Below are 20,252 nucleotides of genomic sequence, written 5' to 3' on the forward strand. Positions count from 1 at the left end.
GAGTGTGTGAACAAGAGTGGGATTTAACCCAGGTTTTGATTACAATAAGGTGGGGGGTTGTATCCCAGTGTAATGGTGAAATTCTCAAGGGCTAATAAGGCATGCTGTGTACAATTACTTTATCTATTTCTTTCTCCAGCTCATACAATCATGGCCTATCAACTTGACAGATAAACGGAATTAATCTGGCAAATTTAATTTACCCTGCAATAAGGAAAGTGTATATCAAACTGTTCTCTCAGGTATGAAATAAATGAGTAAGCACAGGAGGTATCAGTGATTGAGTTTTGCCACTCTTATGTCTTCAACTAGGTCATTTATCATTGTTTGTCAAATGGTGGTGATTTCACCATAAGTGCATGAATAAAACCAGACAGTTAAGTGTGAATTTCCAAAGATAAGTTAAGTTCTGAATGTTTTTATTAAGAAAGACTGTCCTTACACTCTGTTTGCTTTTATTTATTTGTACATGAATATATGCATATGTATGCTTGTATTTTTATATTTGTATGTGAGATATATATATTTTTTATCTTTATGTTTTTTATATTTGTAAGTGTATGGTGGCACCTTAGGGTTGGAAGAAAGTGCAATTTTGTTCCCATGTACTTTGCATGTGGAAATGACAATAAAGTTGAACTACACTTGACTTGACATTTTTTAAAATAGGCTATAGATATGTTGGATTGACTCCATGGCCACTAGTTTTACTTCATTCCATAGGTGTGTTGTTGGCAACTGCCCTAAAAAAAGACAAATGTAGTAAGCATTAAAGTGTGACAATAACAAAAATGTATCCAATGATATAAAATAAAAAAATAAAAAAGAATATGATATGCATTTAATAGCTGCATTCATTTTTTTCCATGGATAGTTCATCTTCTGCATGTAGTTACAAAAGGTTAAAACTGTATCTACACAAAACCAGAGCACACCACAAATGTCCTCGTCGCTCTTTAGGATCAAAAGCAGCAGTTTTTTTATTTTCATTATTATCATTTATGTATGATGTGTGTTCTAAACATTGTATTATTTTTACCTCACTAATCTTGTATTTAAATGTGTAAAATTTGGATGAAGCATGAGGCCTTTCACTGCTGTTCCATATATAACTATGCATCCTATAACTGAGGTGTGACGCATGTTTTAGTTTGTGTTGCTCAATTTAAAACAACAACATTGAATAATGACGTGTCGCAGTCGTGCAGCTCTGCCTTGTTGACGGTGTAAAACTTGATCCACGTGCTCGCCTCTGTTTACACTGTTACGTGCTGACGTCACAGCGAGCCCCACCCCGCACGGCGAGCTGCCTGGCAACATGAGAGAGAGAGCAGGAAGATCCGCAGCTGCCAAGTGAACAACCTGCACACTGTGGACACTAAAACCACCAGAAACAACCCTCAGCCCGACCATGGAGGATGCAGAGAAAGGTAATTAATCTACTGAAGTGTCTCTCAGTGACTGTGTTGTTTCCAAAAAACGTTTTCAAACTACTTTTGTGTCACATGAAAGTTAGCAAACTAGCTAAGTTTGCGCGGTGACTGGAGTTAGTCCGTTGAGAACATATGTTAGTTTTCAAACTCAAAACAGAGTGCGTGCTTGTGACAGACATAACAACTTTGACACATAGGGTGGAAATGCACCTCTTGGATACACTAATAGAGTGCCAGTGTTTACCTAAACTATTACGGAAGTTAAATGTTGCACAACATTTTGCTCCAAGGTGCAAACAGACGAGCTAACGTTACTTCAGTTTAAAAACATGAACAAGGAAGTTCATGTCCGTGACAGCAAACAATAGTCAGCCACAGAAATGTACATTTACGTTAATTTATTTATTTAATTCAGACTCGTTGATGTTATGGTCTGAGTTAACGTGCACTTTAACACAGAACGTCAACGGTAGGTTACACCCGTTTGACAGCTTGTATCTTAAAATGGCCCCACTATACCTGTTCCTGTCAAGCCACACTGTACTGTCTGTATTTCTGCCCCGTTTTAACACAGCAATAAGTGTGTTAGTTTCAAAGGAGCACATTCCTATGGCTGTAAGGTTTGTTAGTGAGGTCAGACAGGCCCAAGCACACGTGTGGGACTGCCAGGTATTTAAATATAAAGAGGAGGTGAGTGTATAAACCACAGGTATGCTGTGAATGCATTGTACTCCCAGTTCCTGCTTCCTTTCCTCTCCTTCTCCTACCTGGACATTTCTATGCCTGCTAGGAAGCCATCTGCTCTCTCATACCTCTACACCACTTACCCATACTCCAATTTTGTGTACTTATATTGCATTGACTGCTTTAGGCAAGTGCATGCTGCAGTTCAAGAAAATGTAAAGTTTGTATGTAAGATTAAAACATCCTTTTCTTGTATTTTATTAATGCATAGCAACATGGTGTGGTTGTTATGGAAATAAGCAAGTGACAGAGGTTTATTTGTTCACCTCAAGGGGATGCCAGGTAAACAAGGCACAGCCCTGACCTCATTTCCCATCAGCAGACACATTCTTCAACCCCCTGCAGAAATGTCATTTCCTGATGTCTGCATGTTGTATATTGTGGGTTTTTTTTGGCCTCAAGGTAGGCAGCAAATATATCATATTGACAGATGTAACCTGTTACTGGTTGACAATGTGTGTTTATTAATATCAGACAGAGTGAGGTCTGTGTCAGTCAGCCAGGCCTGTCAGCTTCGATGCCATCTTGATGTATTTTTAAGCAAATTGCCTCTTAGTCACTGTTGGTTAGGGGCAACTTGTCTTGTGACTGTGGTTCCTCTTTAGTAGTAGTTTTCCTGTGCTATGCATATGCCTCCAAGGTTTTCCCTTAACACATTACATTATCTTCCGCCCTGTGTGTCTAAAGCTGACGCACCAGCAGTTTAGGCAGAAAATATCTAGTCTTTTTGCAGCTCTTTAAGCTGCCTAATGTGGCTTTGAGAACATAGATTGAAAAAGAATTATGCCCTTCTGCTGTGTAGTAAATTCTCATCCTTCCCTGTTGTCATTGTGTCCCTTTAAATATCATAGGAACTGATTAGTTCTCTATTTTGTAGTCACAACAGATGGTGAAGTCCATTTTACTGTCACAATTTTATGCAGGTATGGTAGCTGTATCCCCTGCACCATCTGTATCTGCGTCCTTGTTAATGTTTTTCCTTGTCACTGTCACCTGTTGGCTTTCAGCCTGCTCCGTCCCCAGCAGTTGAGACTGAAAAGGCACTTGCTAAGTCACTTTATTCCACTCAGCGTGGACGTGTTCTTCTTCTACAATCGTTTGCCAGTATTTCAGGTGAAACATTATAAATAACCAGATGACAAGGAGCTAGGTTAGTGTGTTTTAGCAGGAGGGAGGTCAGTGTGCATATTGAGTGATCTGACTGGTGCTTCTCAAGCGAGCTGTCATGGAAGTGGAGTCTGCTCTCCTCTGATTGTGTGACATAGATGACCTTTATGATAACAAATATCCCTTTCTTTGTCCTTGCATTACCCTGCAGTTGAATGGAGTTTCCAGCAGTGACTTCAGATCATATGGGTCCTTTTCTTGCTTGAGAGAGACGTTATTTGCTCAGCTTTACAGTACAGTGTCTGGAGCTGAGGTTGTCTGTGGGGACTAGCACAGAGGTCGGCCATGTGATAAACTGTGGAACACTTAATTGATTTGTTGGCACTTGTGGTATTTGTACATCATTGTACAAAGAAAAAATTATGCTCCACTCGCAACCCATAAAATGCACCAGAATACCTCACTCCAGGCACCTACATATCACAACATGTGGGATTTTGTAGCTTGACAAGATTGTGGATGAAGCCTGTTTCTGGTATTTTATGCTTCCTTGATAGTATCTTTTGGCCTCAAATCAGATGTTGAAAAATGAGACAGTCAGGCCTACCAATCTATCTTGTTTTTCAAACTCAGTTGTCTAATGAGATTGATCGCCAGCAGTGGCCAACATTTTTGCCTTATTAGATTTCAGTGAGGCATAACTGGATGTTTTCAACTGTGTGGACAGTCAGAGGAAGTCTGTCACAAAAAACATCCCTCAGATAACCTCGTACAGATGACTCACTCGAGTTCGAAATGTGTTTTGCCTGAACAAAATCATACTTCCAAAATGTGTTTGTGTACGTTTTCAAATGGGACAAATTTCTGTATCTTTCACTTTGAGTTGAGACATGTGATCCACAATATCTTGACATGAGAATTTTGTCACAATGACAAAATAAGAAATATGTGGTATATAAATATATTTATGTATCATTCAGCCCTGTTTTAAGGTCTGATTTAACCACCCTGAAAGAGCTTTTGCATTTTTCAATGACAGCATATTTGGTGACTCAAAAATCCATCTCTCTGCACACCTGTCATGGTTGTCATAAGTCATTTTAAAAAGAGCTTGTGAGGGGCTTGATGTGAGCTGTTATTGAACTAAAACACACTACTCAAAGCTTCTGTCCTAACCAGAAAACCTGCGGGTTTACCAGTGTCAGCAGGTTTTCACATTTCATCTCAAAGATTAAAGGGAAATCCCCCTGTCTATTTGAAAACTTTGATCTTTGAGCTGATTGTCGCACAAATGAAACTTAGCAAATGGTATCTGATTGAAATGTTTTCTATGTTCTATATAAACGGCTGAATGTGCCAGCAGTTTAAAGCTTTTGCATATTTGCAGCATTGAGACAAACTAATTGAAATGACAATATCTATGCCAAGACAGGTTACAGCAACGATACTTTTCTAACCTGAATATAGATAACGATACCAAACGTGTCATGTTTGTGTAAATTATTTTATATAGCACTGAGTGATTTATTGTTTATGGAGAATTTTTTCATTAACCTGTGAGATTTGGTGAAGCAGAGATCTCACCTGTCTGGTACCTCTGGCATCAGCTGGAGTATCTTCCAGCATCACACTGTCGAGAGAAACTTTGGGCCTCACTGTCAAATGGGGCACAGTGGGTATATAAATGATCAATCCTGAATAGCTTAACCTAATATTTAATTTTGTAATTAAGTCCCCTTTGTAAAACCATTTCTTTTTTTCTCTCAGTAATGCACTAGATATTGATAAATGAGACTGACAAATACTGTGCCAAAAACTGCTGTAGGCATAACCACTGATTACAGAGAGACTGGAAATTCTGGCCCCATTTTCAACATCACTGTAGACAGTTTTCCTCTGCTCCTGTGATGTTTGCTATTGCCCCCTCAACCCAGCTGTCTTTTAAAGAAAATAGTTTTGAAACAAGGCTGCTGAAATCTTTAATCCTGGTAAAACAGTAGGGTAAAGTCTACCTTTTAAGTTTCTTTTTAGTTAGTAGTAGTAGAAATATTAATAATAGCTGGTGAGTGTCTTGAACATGAGCCAGACTCAGATGTGACTGAAACAAAGCAGGTCCTACTACTTTACAATTGCAGAGAATAATGTTTTTTTTATATTCATCCTTGTAATATCATATCTATAAACTGTAGCTTTCATGTGACAGTTGGAGGACTGTGCACACAGTATGAGGGTAACTCTTTTTTACTAAGGAAACAGGCTTCTTCATCAACATTAGGGTCCCTTATATATCGCATATGTCACACCTTGTGTTTGAAGAATGAACCTGACTTAGTAGGTTTACCTTGTTTAAAGGAATAGTTCAGCATTTTCAGAAATATGCTTATTAGCTCTCTTGCTGAGATTTAGATTGACACTAGAGCTGGGTCAATTTATGGTTTTGCCGGCTTGGTCCAGTGTACAAACTTAAATAGGTTTGACTTGTTAGGTTTTGAGTGAAAAAATCAATACAGCTTAGTATCACGTATTTTGCTCTGCAATAGAGTGTGCCAGTAAACCCGGAACTCCGTTAGCGCTTTTAGCACTTCCGGTTCTCTCGTCTAAAAGTCAATACGTTTTTTGAATGGGATTTTGGTAAAATGCCTCAAATAAGGTCTGTGGTTAACAAAAGCTTAAGCGAGTTTCAGGTTTTGTTCTACGACATAAAACACATAAGTAAATACCCTACTTATGAATTTTGAAGCTTTTACGTGTCGTAAAAAAGGCGGTTGCTCAATATGACTACAAACCCTGTCAGGGACATTAAACGTCATCACCCCCGAACAGACGACAGTGCTGGCAGTCCGCCATTACAGCTTCTTATTTAGCTTAAACAGTTCGATTTCCCCATTATACAATGTTTTTAAAATAAAGCGGCCGAAATCAGTTGAAAGCTTAGTGGCGGTGACATCAAGAGTCATGCGACCGTGGAGTAGTCATGTAGTCCGTTAAAGCCTAACGTTAGCTTTTTACTTCTGGCGATCGCATTTAAGCTTCAAATGCGGTATGAAAGGTGTTCATATGTGAAGATTATCTCACTGAACAAAACCTGTAAGTATCATAAACTTGTGTTAGCCACAGAGCTTATTTTCTGACATAATCCAAAACGCAATGCAAAAATCACATTCACTTTCTCTTCCGGGAACCAGCGCAATGCTAAACTTCCGGGTTTTGACGTCAGCCCTGGCACACTCTATATCGTGTCAATACATAGAAGCCAAGTATCGATATTTCTTAGTATATGTGTATATATATGTATATGTGTGTGTGTGTGTGTATGTATATATATATATATATATATATATATATATGAGACAAAAGGGCTCTCTCAAGACCCTTCTATACAGCCTGTTTAAGGTGGAATGGTGCACCGTTATTGAGCCTTGCCAATATGTATTACATGTAGGATTATGGACACGGGATATGGGGGTCCTTGATGTTCCACTGCGAGGTCAAGTGTAACACCCAGTGGTAAAATTAGGTATACTATGGGGTCCTGTGTTTGGCTTAATATCAAACAGATTTGAAAAATTGTACACCAGCCCAACTCTAACTGATACCACTCTCATGACTGGTAAAAATGAAATTGCAGCTAGCAGCTGACTAGCTTAGTGTCGACATAGTGCCACCATAAAACTACTGTCCATGGTATCTGCGTTCCCCCTGAAGTGGAGCCACTCTTTGCCCTCCTTACTGTTTTCCCATGATACACATGTCATGTGAACTTCATGGGCACTCTCACTGCATCCCCAATCATCTACGTCTCATGATTCTTGTCTTCGGCTAATCATGTGACAGGGTATGCCACGAATAGTAAAGTAATGAATCTCATGCGGCAGTTCATTAACCACTTGAAAATGGCTGTTTGTTCCTGGTTACAGTCTGTTTGCCCATGAGTCTGTTTGTTTTTGGTGCTGTCATCTGCCCTGGTTTATAAATTCAGTATATTCAATAATAATAATCCAATCCATGAAAATGAAATGTGATGTTTAATCAGAGATTAATTTCAAAGCGAATTTGTCTCTTTGATTGAACTTTGTCTTATTTAATAAGTTATCTAATTGAAGCACACCAGTGCTTTTTATTTTCATTGTACTTGGTTTTGAGCAAAAGAGGAACAATGCTGGGAAGGATTCATTGTCCTTTATGTGGGACCATTTCAGAGCGTGTGTGCATGATGATATTTTGTAGTTTGCATTGAGTGACTGTATGTGTGTCATTTCCTGGGCTGACCTTGCTGAGTGGAAACACTCTGACTGTGCAGATCAGGGCACATCACAGACGCCTTGCACGTTAGCGTCACCACGTCCACTGTTCTGCACATAAAATAAATTGAAGCACACACAGCTTAAAATGAAATTCAAAAATTCCACTCTCATCACTTTGGCGTAGTTGATTGTAGAATTTGTCCCCCAGTGCTTGGATACTTCCAAGATAACACCCCGTCCTTCTCTCCTAATGTGAAGTATTTCCTGGGGAAGATCACAGGAACATGTTTGTCTGGCTCTAAACCACAGAGGAATGGTGGATGGGAACTCTGTGTACAGAACATAGTTAACCTGAGTTAGTTTCAAAGTTTGGCAGTTTTGTTTCTCTACCCCCCTCTAAACCTCATGCCGTTTACAGAGCTACACTACATTAAATGCTTTTCCATGTCACTGCAGCCTTGAGAATATCAGCAGGTGCTTGCACATGCTTGGCGTTCTATTGACGCTCCTTGAATGTCTTGGAATTAAATAAAACATGACCTATTTTTGCTTATTTCCTGTCTTAGTGGAGCTTGAATTCCTGCCTCATATCATATCTTTATCTCTCTTTTAAATACATAAGTGTGACATGACTTAAAGACTACTTTCAGAATTTGAGGGGTAAAAATTTGATTGATGTTTTATGTGTTTTAGTGATAATATACTGTACTTCATACAGACCAAGCATGTACCTGTCAGACACATACATCTGAGTGAGTCTGTGTTCGTGTAACACAGTAATAATGATGTAAATGCCAGCTTATGTAAACTTATCTTGCACGGTATACTGATACTGGAAAGGTATTGCAATTCCATGTTGTTTAAAATGATACAATATGGGGTGACCTCTCGCTCACCTGGTAGATTGTGTAACCCATATAGTCCTTTGCAGCTGCCCAAGGTTCAATTCCTATTTGCGGCCCTCTGCTGCCTGTCATACCCCCCCGTAGAGTCTTGTATTATATTTAAATAAATATATCTGGGTTTGTGGCCTTCAAGATGGGCAAAACAAACAATTTGAATATTGTGATTGTTATTTTTTAAATTGTTTTCATGACATTTGAAGTACCAATCAATTAATCGAGAAATAATCTGATTGCTGTTGAAATAATCATTAGTTGCAGTCCAACACACAGAAACACACAGTGGCACGTGTACATGTACGTGTTCTCTTTACCACTCATGGAGCACTTTTCCTTAAGTACACACACACAATACCAAGTGTAGCCTCTGGCGTCCTCTCCCCTCCATTCTGGCTGACTAGCATTACTGCTGCTCCGAGCTGGACTGTCCACCCTGGATTAGCGCTTCACTGTAATCTGGGACACTGCAGATTATGCTTTTCATCTAATGCCCCCCCCTACACACACTCACATCATGTGACAAGCCCACACAAATGGGACCTCTTCTATTTCCTCCTTGGATGACAGGCTCGATGACGGAAAGTGAGGGAGGGAGGGAATTGACAGAGAGACCTGAGAGTATTGAGTGTCACGCAGTGTCACTGCAGCACGAGCTCTGCTAACAGTGGCTAGCATCTGAAAACGGCACTGATTGCGCCAATGGATGTTTGAAGGATGGATTGAGAATTGACCTTTGGGATTACGGTGGACAGGAAGAGGGAGGCTGTGTGTGTGTGTGTGTCTGTGTGTGTAGGTGTGTGTGAGGAGTGTCTGTGTAGCAGCTGCTTGAAGGTACAGGTAACTTATTAACAGGGAGAAAGGAGCAGAGGGTTCACAACGCCTTGGCCTGCTGCAGAAACAGAAAATGGAAATCTGACTTCACTGCACTTTCTGAACTTCTGACCACCTGAACACCAATACAAAACCTCCTTCCACATACACGCACACTTGGATATTGTGTCCCTCTGTCACACACACAACAAGAGTCCAGGACGCTGTAAACAAGGAGACACAGATGCAGCACGCGCCTGGATCACATGCAGACAATCAGCATCCGGCTGCCTTTGTTTAGGTAGTGGTAGTGAGGCGGTGGCCACTCCGACTAGCAAACACACTACACGCTGTAAACATGGAGCCCCTGGAGGAATACCACTCTCCGTTTGACTTTGAACAAGGAGTCAATGCCAGCTACCTCTACCTCTCCCCGGCATACAACGACACACCGCCCAGCTCGCCAGCTGTCAAAACTAGAGGTAATCACAGGGAGGAAAGGGAGAGGCTGGGCGGAGGATGTGTTGACTGAGTGTGTGTGTGTGTGTGTGTGTGTGTGTGTGTGTGTGTGTGTGTGTGTCTGTGTGTGTCTGTGTCTGTGTGTGTGTGCTGGACAGAAAGACAAAACACTGGTTTGGTTCATTGGACGGGAAGAATTTGGGGGAACACAAAGCTGTGTGTGTCTGTGTGTCTGTGTGTCTGTGTGTGTGAGAAACAGTGTCTTTAGCCAATTTTCAGTTTACCTTCATTAAGTTTTGAGATTTCTACTCCAGAACAAAAGTAATTATATGTCTAAAAATAAATAAAAATGTCTAAATGACCTTTACTTTATACTGTTATTATGATAATTTCATTGCACAACACTGCTTTCATCTATCTTGCTTTCATCAGTAAGTGTTTTACTCCTTTTTCAAAACCTAAAAGGCTCAGATTACTTCCATCTCTTGATATTTTTGGATAACAATATGGCCAAAAACTTTTGTCAAACTTCAGGCATGTTTCAGCCTTATAGCTCTGCTCTTCTAATGGGTCGTTGTGATTTGACAGTGACACAGAGTTAGCTGGTCATCAGGCAGAGCAAGTTCGTCTAAGAGGAAATGAGCTAAAGCAGAGGGGTAGGGCAGTAATGTGGGTGGGTATGCAGTTTGGTAAAGCAAGCCAAACTTCTGCCAACACCCACATATACAAACTTTCCTCTTTCTCTCTCTCTCCATTTGTGTCTGTTTTTTCTCTCTCAGCACCTACTGATGGACACACACCTTCAAGGCATATATTCAGTTCATAGCTACCTCCACACTCAGATATACAGATCTCACATTGCCGCCTGCAGCAATGTAGTAAAAATTGTACAGATCAGATAACTCAAGCGAGGTGTCAGCCTATATAATCTGTTCTTCTCACCCCGAGGAAGGTCCAGACCTACAATGTAATCTTACATAAAAGCAGCATAATACAGATACAGAAAATACATAAAGTACTATTTAATAAGACAGGGTATCCTTGTACAAGGTTTGTATGACATCAAATTAATTAGCTTGCCACAAATGACGTTACATTCTTAAGGTAAAGTTGAATGTTAGGTTTAGGCAAGTAAAGTTATGTAGCTTAGGTTTATGAAAAGAAGCATGATGACAGCATACCTAAAACTCAAACTCTTACACGTGGTCCCTAACACTGGTCTCCTGGGGTAAAGTCCTGTGTTTGTTTAACCCATCCATCACCCCAACTTACCTCCTTTCGGACTTTCACTCTTTATACTACTTCCTCCTTTACTCCTATCAGCACGCTGGTCTCGTGATCACAGCCTTCCCCATTACATGGGTTATACACGAATTACTGGTTCATGATTCCATGGGTTATGTACAAATTGTGGTGCATTAGTTTTCGTAGGTATGCGTTTGAATAGTGCATGAGAACAGCCTGAATGGTGAGTGAAAGGAAGTGTCCATTAAGGCCCCTTTATGCTCAACGTTAAATACAGATCCGGATACGGAGGGAGCCTTCTGTCTGTGCTCCGCGTTCATTTTGTCCGTATTTCTGCACGTTTCCATAAAGCTTACAGATACAGGCCAAACGGAGCAGTACCACCGGGAACCGTGGGGGCAGTGTTGCTGTCACTACCCGATACGTAGCTCTAGTGAGACACGAAGAAGAAATAACAATTCAATTTCTCTCATCGGCAGTACTAGAGAAAAGAATTCTCCGTCCTCCAGTCGCAATGTATTTAATGGCCTCACTGACCACCGCCTCCTACAATGCTGCCTCTGTTTTTGTCTTTTATGCAAGAGGTACATTATCAATATCTCTTCCACAGTTGCCATGTTTGTTCTTGAGTTTGTTGTTGTCATAAACTTTTGACACTGGGCTGCCCCCTGGTGGATATATTGGTTAACATCCATGCCAACGTAAAGGGCGCATGGAAGTATGTGGGCAGTGAGGGTAACATCGCTTGAAACGGACGTATACATTTTCGTACGTAAAGGGAGCATAAATGGGCCTTTACACAATTCTGTCACAGTAAGCAGGTGTATCTGCAAAGTGTGTGTGTGTGGTTGTAAATGGCACTGCTGCATCATCAGTAATTGGAAGAGAGGGCAAATGGAAGACGTGACAAAGATATGAGGGAAAAAGACCTTCAGGGCAGATAATGATGCTTCAGAGGAACAGTGGGGGTGGTTTCAGGACTAAAGGCTGAAAGACAAGTTCCACTCATTTAATTACCATAATGCCCACCTCTGTCTCCTCTGTTTTCTCTGATTTTGAGTTGAATCTCATCCATGTTTTGACAGAAATATTTTCACTTGAGAAACATCCAAACAGTGCTTCTTATTCCCATGGTATTAATCAATCTTACAGCGAGTAATGGCACAATCCAGTTGTGATCTTATTTAAACTATGTGATTGGAAGGCTGGGAAATGTTGCTCCATGAGCAGCTCTCTAGACAGTAGTGAGGAAATTCCACTGTAGTCTTCATTGAGCTTGGGAGTTTTGGGGTGTGACCTAAAAGAGAGAACAGAAGAATTTACAAGAACCTAGCGATACTGGTAGGCAGATTTTGTCTATTTTGGCCTTTTCTCAATCTATATTTCAGTTTTGTTGTCCCCCCTGCTTAGGTAATGGCACAATCCCAGTTTCATTTTTGCTAATAGTACCTTTTTTATGTATCCTTCGCCCACACCGATTCGTCCAACTCTTTTTTCCTTAATTTTTTCACTCTAACCTATTCCTAATCTTTGTTTCATAATTTTAAGTCATACTCTGAGTTCTTGAAATATGAGGGAAGGCCAGATAAGAAGAAAAATGATTTCAGATATAAGTTTGTGTCTCCATATTCCAGCTCAGTCCTGGCCCCAGCACATCCTCACTCACTGTTGTCCTTTTGACTGACAGGTCTTAACAACGCCTTTGCTCTGTTCTCTCATGCTGTCTGAGCCCAGGATGTCTCCATCTAGAAAGTTCTTTGTATTATTGATGCATTGCTGCTCCTACTGGGCGCAGCTCTGTCAGAGACAGCAACATCAAAGACAAGTGTATTCACTGTATACTGTATGTGTGTGGAGTGAATAATGTGAGTGTGTGCATGAGAGGCAGAAAGTGTGTTGTGCAACTGTACAGTAGCAATAGCAATAGCTTCTGTCTTGGACCATGAAAGGTTTTTCGCTCTTGGCTACCACCTATCATCAAACAGCATCTTTACCATCCATAATTTTCCTACTCCTACTACCAGCTTGTTTTTCCTCCTCATCCTCCAGAGGAACACCATGACAGCTTGAGTTTGACAACCAACATCACCGCTGTCAAAGAGCAAACATGGGCACAAACATGTGAACATGTCTTTTAAAAAAAAAAGATGAGACTCTAAGAAGATTCTGCTGTCTCAAAACGGACATGTGACTAATCAACTGAGGGGATGTATCTAACATTTTATTATTTCACCACCCAGGTTCCCAGCAGATTCTGGACTCAGTCCCAGAGGTGGGAGAAGATGCAGTAACGTCTGTTGCTCCCTCTTCCCCTCCCCCCGCCATGACAGAAGAGGAGAGACAGGAGCTACAAGAGGAGTTGGTCAAGGTCAGGAGGGATCGGGGATTAAAGAGGTCGTGGTTCAGGGAGTCAAGATCAGGTGTGGGACCTGATCTTGCAAATAGTGGAGAAGGGTTAAAGAGCTGCCACACTGAGAGTTCACATGTAGAGCAGGCAGGGGGATAGCAACTAACTGGATTGTTAGAGATTAATCAATTAATGGTTGGTCTATGAAATGTTAGAAAAAGGTCACATTCGGCAAGCTAGCCAACAGACAGGTTGTATTTTGCTTGAGATAACATTAGTGAGCAAGCAAACTAAAGTCTAGTTCACATTACATGATTTTCACACTGATTTTGCGTCGCGGAGACTATTGTAATCTTTTGAGTGTTCATACCTGGCGACGTGTGTTTCTGTCATCGGGGGTCTCGCCGAGCCCTCGCTGACAGAGCCCCAGATAATGCGGTGACATCACCAAACTGGGAGATGACACATTGTAAAGGCACGGATATTCTTCCCAGTGTTGAATCAGATCTGCGTCCAGGGCCTGGGTCCAAACACTATGTGGGACGTATCCCGCCTCTCATTGGCTGATGCTCTTTGTCAGTCGTGACACACTTTTCTAGCATGCCAGATATCTAGTCCCAGTCACAGACGAGGGCGACTTGCTCATAGGCTTGTTTACACATGAGGACTCGTCGTGGCAGACTATCTGCCGAGTCACCTCCGACCTAAGGTGGCTCTCAAGATCCTCTGCGATGTCAGAATCGTGGTGAAAATCGTGTAATGTGGACTAGGCATTTGTTAGCCAGCTAGCTGTACTCTTATTTTTACAGTCTATGGTATCTGGCGTTGGTCGCTTTGTAATGTTAGCTGATAATGTAATTCACAAATGACAAACTAGCCAAGTTACCAGCCAGATCGGCGGCTCTATTTTGGAATAAACTACATTAGATAAGATAGATACTAAGATAGGTCCAGGCAGGACAAAGTTGCATATCATGTACGTTAAAGAACTATAAAATTTTACATTTCTAACTGCTGGTTCCTGTGCCCATGTGTATCTGTGTGTTTGTGTGTGTGTTGCAGGTGGAGGATGAGATCCTGACTCTGTCTCAGGTGCTGGCAGCCAAGGAGAAGCAGTTGGCGGACATCAAGAGGAAGCTGGGCATCACATCTCTCAATGAGCTGAAACAGAACATCACCAAAACCTGGCAGGATGTCACCACCTCCAACGCGTAAGTGCTAACGTACCACAGTATGCTGACGTTTGACATGAGAGTGCACTATATATTTTACTTGTACCATAGTTTCTCATTATGACACCATGCAACTTTCCTTCTTGGTTATAGGCAGTTACACCTTTTATGAGGTAATTTTTTATAGTACTTTGTCCTTTGACCTCATGACTGATAGCTTTGTTATCCACCATTTTTCCAACATTTTTCCCTGTACTGAATGCCTTAAAAACATGGTAAATCGTCAGTGCTGGTGAGAAAGGACTCTATCTCTGCTGAACAATGAGGAAAAAGATGTCAGTGCTCTCGACAAACTGCCTGTAGCATGTATGGAAGTGCTTGATGGGTTTTATATTACAGGAAACGAGCAGCATTGTGATGCTTTCAGGCTTTTTAAAATGAAAAAGAAATTGAGTTTTAGTTCTGACCTTGATGCATCTCTTAGTCTTTGATCTCTCTGTCTCTTTTCATCACTTTCATATCTCCTCTTTTTGTTCCCCATCATCTCTCTCCCACTCGCTCTGTCTCCGCTCCTCTCTTTCAGCTATAGGAGGACATCTGAAACACTGTCTCAGGCAAGTTTGAAGGCCTCGGCAGCATTCTCTAATGTGGGCTCAGCCATCACCCGGAAGCTCGAGGATGTCAGGTGAGTCCGTTAGGTAACATCAGCGTGATTTTAAACGTGATTGACATTTTGTGAAGCAACAAAATATAATTCGGAGACCACAGTATCATTTGATCCACTGAGCAACCTGATGATTTATTTCCTAGAAATTACCCGTGGATCTCAAAGTGTTAGTTAGTGGGGCTGCATGATATGAGGAACATGTCAGATCACGTTAAATATCGCAATAACGATATTACGTGCGATAATTAAATAGATATTAGTGTACGCAGTTTTGCCTTTTTCTGCTTTCAGTATACTGCTAAAATACAACAAATTGCTTCTTGAAATAAAAAAATAAAAGCAAAATTATCTCTTAACATTCTTTTAATTGAACACATTGACCATTGAATTGAATACAAAGAAATATTTTTACATTTAAAAGTGCTGTTTTCTACTGATAGTCTCTATCAACTAACTAAAGACATCCCGTTGATCTCCGACATCATCGTCTGCTGGCACAACCCGACTCTAATATCTACTAATACATTATTGTTAATATTTTCTGATTAAACAAGGTTTAAATATCCAGCAACAGATTGCTCCATTTGAGGTACAGCCCCAGTTGATCCTCCCCTCCCCAGATCCTAATCTGTCTTCACCCCTGTCATCCTTCTTCTCTCTGGATTACTGAGCTGCAAACAAGATTATTGGGCCCCTCAAAGCACCAGTGTGCTGAGAAATGCAGCCTCACGGATGAGCCTCAACTTGGAGCTGGTGTGGTTGGGGGTGGAGTGGTGAGGAGCGACCTGACGGGGGTTAGAGGGGTGTGTGTGTGTGTATTTGTGTGAGTGTGTTTGATGACAAGATATTCCCCCATAATACACAGGATTAGCACCCACCCACTGTGTTAATACACAATCAGTCTTAATGGGATGAAGCAGGATTTATAGGATTTATGCACTTAGAACATATAGTTGAAAAAGTGAGGGCTTGTATTGTATGTTGTGTTTGCACATGTGTGTCCGTCTTTCTCTCTTTGTTCTGTCTCTGTAAAACTGTTTGTAATGTGCTAAGATGACCACTAACACCACCTTTCTTCTCCTTAATGCTGCCGGACAGCATGCGCTCATTACAACACTCAGCTAGTATGCCTGTCTTGAGGTAAGGGGACGTTTGTGTAAATGTGACCGGCACTCAGTGGTGCCCTCTGAGCATGTGTTGAATAAAACATGAGAGAGTTAAAGGCTGCACAGACCTTTTAATGCAATACTAGAGAAAAGAGAAACTTGTTTGTCTGAATTTTCATCTAAAGATTGTGTAAAAGGTCTCAAGTGTAGCTTAAGGTTGCCATGAGCGACCACTGCTGAGAGGCACCACCTGTTTTGTCAAGCTGACAGAAGTCTAGCAAAAATCATGCCAAGAATATGGGAATTATAGGGATCATTGAAACCTGAGGCAGCACTGATGAGCTGTGAAACACCCACAATCAGAAATGTAGAAATAAGTTCTGTCCAGTTATCTTCACTGGTTTGAAGAGCACAGAAGGCAAAGTCAGTGAGAAAATGTCATATTTGTGAGGTTCGAATCACTTAATTTTTGGCACTTTTGCTCAAAAAAGTGAAGAACTAATCAATAATCCATATATTTTATGATAAATTGTCTGTCAATAGTCTAATTTATGTGCAGTTAAAATATGAAATATATTCATGCAAAAAAGTTGGCACAAGTCAAACAACTTTCTAAATGCTACAAATTGATATTTTAAAGGAAGTACTGTCACCTCCTCCCGTCCTGTTCATTCTGCACTCTCTTGGTTATGTTTTCATGAAAACCGACCCCTCTTAGCACCTTTTCAGTAGCACAGAATAGAACGGGGTCACTTTAAAATCCTGCATTGTCTGTGTGGAGTGTCAGATAACATGACCTCTAGAGGTGTGATTACAGTCATATCGTTCATCTTTCTGAAAGGGGTGACTTGTTGTCTGCATCTGCACTTTCCCAAACTTCTGGCAGAGTGTATCCAGTAAGCATGTCAGAGAAATTCAAACACCGTAGGACGGTCTGTGATCTTGTCGTTTTCTGTCTTTTTCTTTCACAGGAACGCGCCAACTTTCAAGTCATTTGAGGAGAAAGTGGAGACTTTTAAGGTAACTGACTGAAAACAGGACTAGTAGCATTTTCTGACATAAGCAGAAGGGTGTTAAAACTCAAGTGTTTAGAGACGCTCCTCTGACCTTGAACTAATGATTATTAGAACCTAAACATTCACCAGGAATGTGTACAGGAAATGACACTAATTACTTCTGTTGTATTTGTGTAGTAATGTGTTGTTTTACCAACCTGGTCAGATGGTCTGTGGAATTTATAGTTGTGCGACAGACCCTATGCACATCGCCTACGCTATTGTGAGCATTTATAGTTGTGCGGTGGTGTGTCTGTGTCACTCTGGAGTTACACCTCCAAACCACTAGTCAGCAGCGGAGGTTTCTGTAAAGTGTTGTAAAGTTTAGTTGATTCAAAACACACATTGAACACACATTAAACACACATTAACACATAAGGCTTAATAGAGACATTTTCAAACACAAGTACACAAATCAGCTTCACTATAACTCGTAGCATTCACAGACAGACACTTGTCTTTTTCTGGACACATTTTCCCCACAAATACAACATGCTAATGTTATTAGCACAAGCCTATGGCATTTTACATTGTATAAATTAGCCTAGCAATGAGCAGATCTCTGCTCATATGAAACCTGGATGAATCCCGAAGTATAAATCCCTGAAGGATGAATCACACACAAGACTTGAACTGCTTTTTTTGTGGAGGCTTTACTGTCTTCACAATTTATCGTTTCTTATCTGAAATTAAAGTAAATAAAAGCTTTGTTTCCACTGAGGGAAATGGTTTCAGCTTACAAAAATAGACAGGAGGTCTGCGTTGCTGCGACGTGTAGTTGCATTTCTGGGGAGGTGCACGATAGGCTACAGCGTAGGTTACGGCATAGTCTGTAGTCTCAACATGATAAAAAAAATTTCCTCCGATTGGACAGGATCGGACCAGTCTCTTCTGATTTAGGTGGCCACATGAAGCATTTTTTTACTGTGATGATTAGTGGACTATTAGGGTCCATTTAAACGCACCTTTTGATGCATTTGAAATTGTTTTATGATTCAATAATTTAATTGTTCTGCCTCATCCTTTCTCCTCCCCCTTTCTTTAGACCAAGATTAGTCCCTCAGCGTCCACCAGTAACCAGGACAGCGGCAGCTCCACCACCGAGTCTTTGCTCAGTCCGCCTGAAGCCTCGCCCACCCAGGAGACGCCAATGAACTAAGACCTGCCTGACCACTCCTGACCTCTCCACCCGCCCCTCCTCACTTGACCCTCCAACCCCCGGACCATCAGCACTCACCCCTAAACTCTTGTGTGCCAGTCTCCCTTTATTGGAAACAAGTGACTTACCACAGCCATCCTTGTGATCTAATTGTCTGGTCTTTTTTGTCTGACATGTGCGTTCACTTGTTAACTGGTGTGGAAACTGAAAGCATGGGATGGGTGCAGGCATGTGGTCTTGCGTCAGTAGTGTATATTGGAGTGTTTACCGGCTCGCTGTGGAAGAAATCCTCCCTGCTGTATGACTTTCCTTTTCCTCCTACACTCCTTATTTATCCGCCTTTGTCTAACCAGCAAAGCTCAGATGCCAAACATGCTCATAGTTTACTTTTGCTTTATCAAATTAACACTGTGTCATATTTTGTTTGTTTGAGTGTAGAAAATTGCACAAATATATAGAGATTACGAACTTAATCAGAGAAGGATTTATACTTAGATACTTACATAATAATAATAATAATAATAATAATAATATTATAAGCACTTGTTTTTTCTGCCTCCATTTTGGGGCCATGCTTGGTTTACAGTGGGTTGCCATTTTCGGGCCAATCTAATTTCCGTTTTCTTCCTTATTAATTTTAGGACACCACACAATCGTAAAGTAGTCTAACACTGTGTTCAGAATATGAATGTATGCCTTTTTATGTCACATAGGTACGACACTCTGTGTACTTTAACTCACAATGCTGAGTGGCTGATACTGTGTGTCACAACCGCAGCCACCGGCTCCATCGCTGGTATTTCAAAAACACACTTCAGAATAAAAACCATCCTTTTTTCCATTGTTAATAGTCTGTCAGAAAATGATCTTCACGCTTGGATGGTTACAGGGAAACAGCCAAGATCAGCAGAACAGAGGCAGAGCAACACACACAGCCAAGCTTTAGCCATGACCCGAGGTGAGAGTGAAATAAATGTGTCTCTTCCAGAGCCAGAGTCAATATTTAAACACTTGTCCATTGTTTCTGTGTGGGAGGTAACACTTAGCCTCCCCCCTTTCTGTGATACAGATAAAAGCAAGGCGAGAGGCTCCACTGGGTGTTATTTTGTACACTGATACAGGATGATTGTGCAAAAGAGAAGGCTTATTAATTTACCTTTAATGTACGAGTTTGAAATCTCGCGAGAGGACAACAGTGGAAATGTTAGAGTTGGAGAGAGGAGTGCTGGGAAGAGTTTGTTGTGTCGGAGTACAGGAAGTGTAGCTTCATGTCATCTAAAAGATTTTCAGTGTCATTGCTCAATATTTAACTGATACCTACAACATGAAAAAGCTGGGAAAATACTTGGTTAAACAATAGCAAACAGGCCAGATCAAACAAAAGGCAGAGAAAACTGTTTTATTTCTCTGTAAGGATCCATAATGTCATCTGACACCTAGAATACCAATCTGAGCCTGTCAGTGGCAAAAACAAGCACTTTTAGTGGACGCACATTGAGGGAGCGCTGCAGGGAATAGGAATTGAGGAATGAGTCCTAAAACCAGGAAATGAGTTACCATTTTCTCCCAGTTCCCTTCTCTCAAAGTCGTTGAAGTCATGCAACTGCAGTGTAGTTTGTTATAGCCTAACGTTAGCTTATTACCTAACGGTCAGTTTGTAGGTCGACCACTTTAGTCCAGACTGAAATATCTGAAAGGGAAACCACGGTATTTTTCAACCTGGACCCTATTCTCCTGTGTTTTAATGAAGACAACAGTATTTGAAATTGGTCCATTATAAAGTGAGAGGGCTGCAGCCACAA

At 41.0% G+C, this 20,252-nt stretch overlaps 1 protein-coding gene across 2 annotated transcripts; it reads left to right on the plus strand.

Annotated features, from left to right (window-relative positions):
• The first annotated feature begins 1,282 nt into the window (after positions 1–1,282).
• On the plus strand, positions 1,283–19,458 carry tpd52 (tumor protein D52). 2 transcript variants are annotated; one of them, XM_033637097.2, is made up of 7 exons: positions 1,283–1,430; positions 13,185–13,312; positions 14,354–14,502; positions 15,047–15,148; positions 16,229–16,270; positions 17,208–17,256; positions 18,337–19,458. In XM_033637097.2, the coding sequence occupies exons 1-7, from the start codon at positions 1,412–1,414 to the stop codon at positions 18,448–18,450; spliced, it is 603 nt and encodes a 200-aa protein (XP_033492988.2). In that variant the 5' UTR covers positions 1,283–1,411; the 3' UTR covers positions 18,451–19,458. The 2 variants fall into 2 exon arrangements, with proteins under 2 accessions (XP_033492988.2, XP_033492990.2); XM_033637099.2 differs by lacking the exon at positions 16,229–16,270.
• Positions 19,459–20,252: the final 794 nt, after the last annotated feature.

This window comes from Epinephelus lanceolatus, chromosome 16 (assembly GCF_041903045.1).
Source record: "Epinephelus lanceolatus isolate andai-2023 chromosome 16, ASM4190304v1, whole genome shotgun sequence".
Classification (NCBI taxonomy): domain Eukaryota; kingdom Metazoa; phylum Chordata; class Actinopteri; order Perciformes; family Serranidae; genus Epinephelus; species Epinephelus lanceolatus.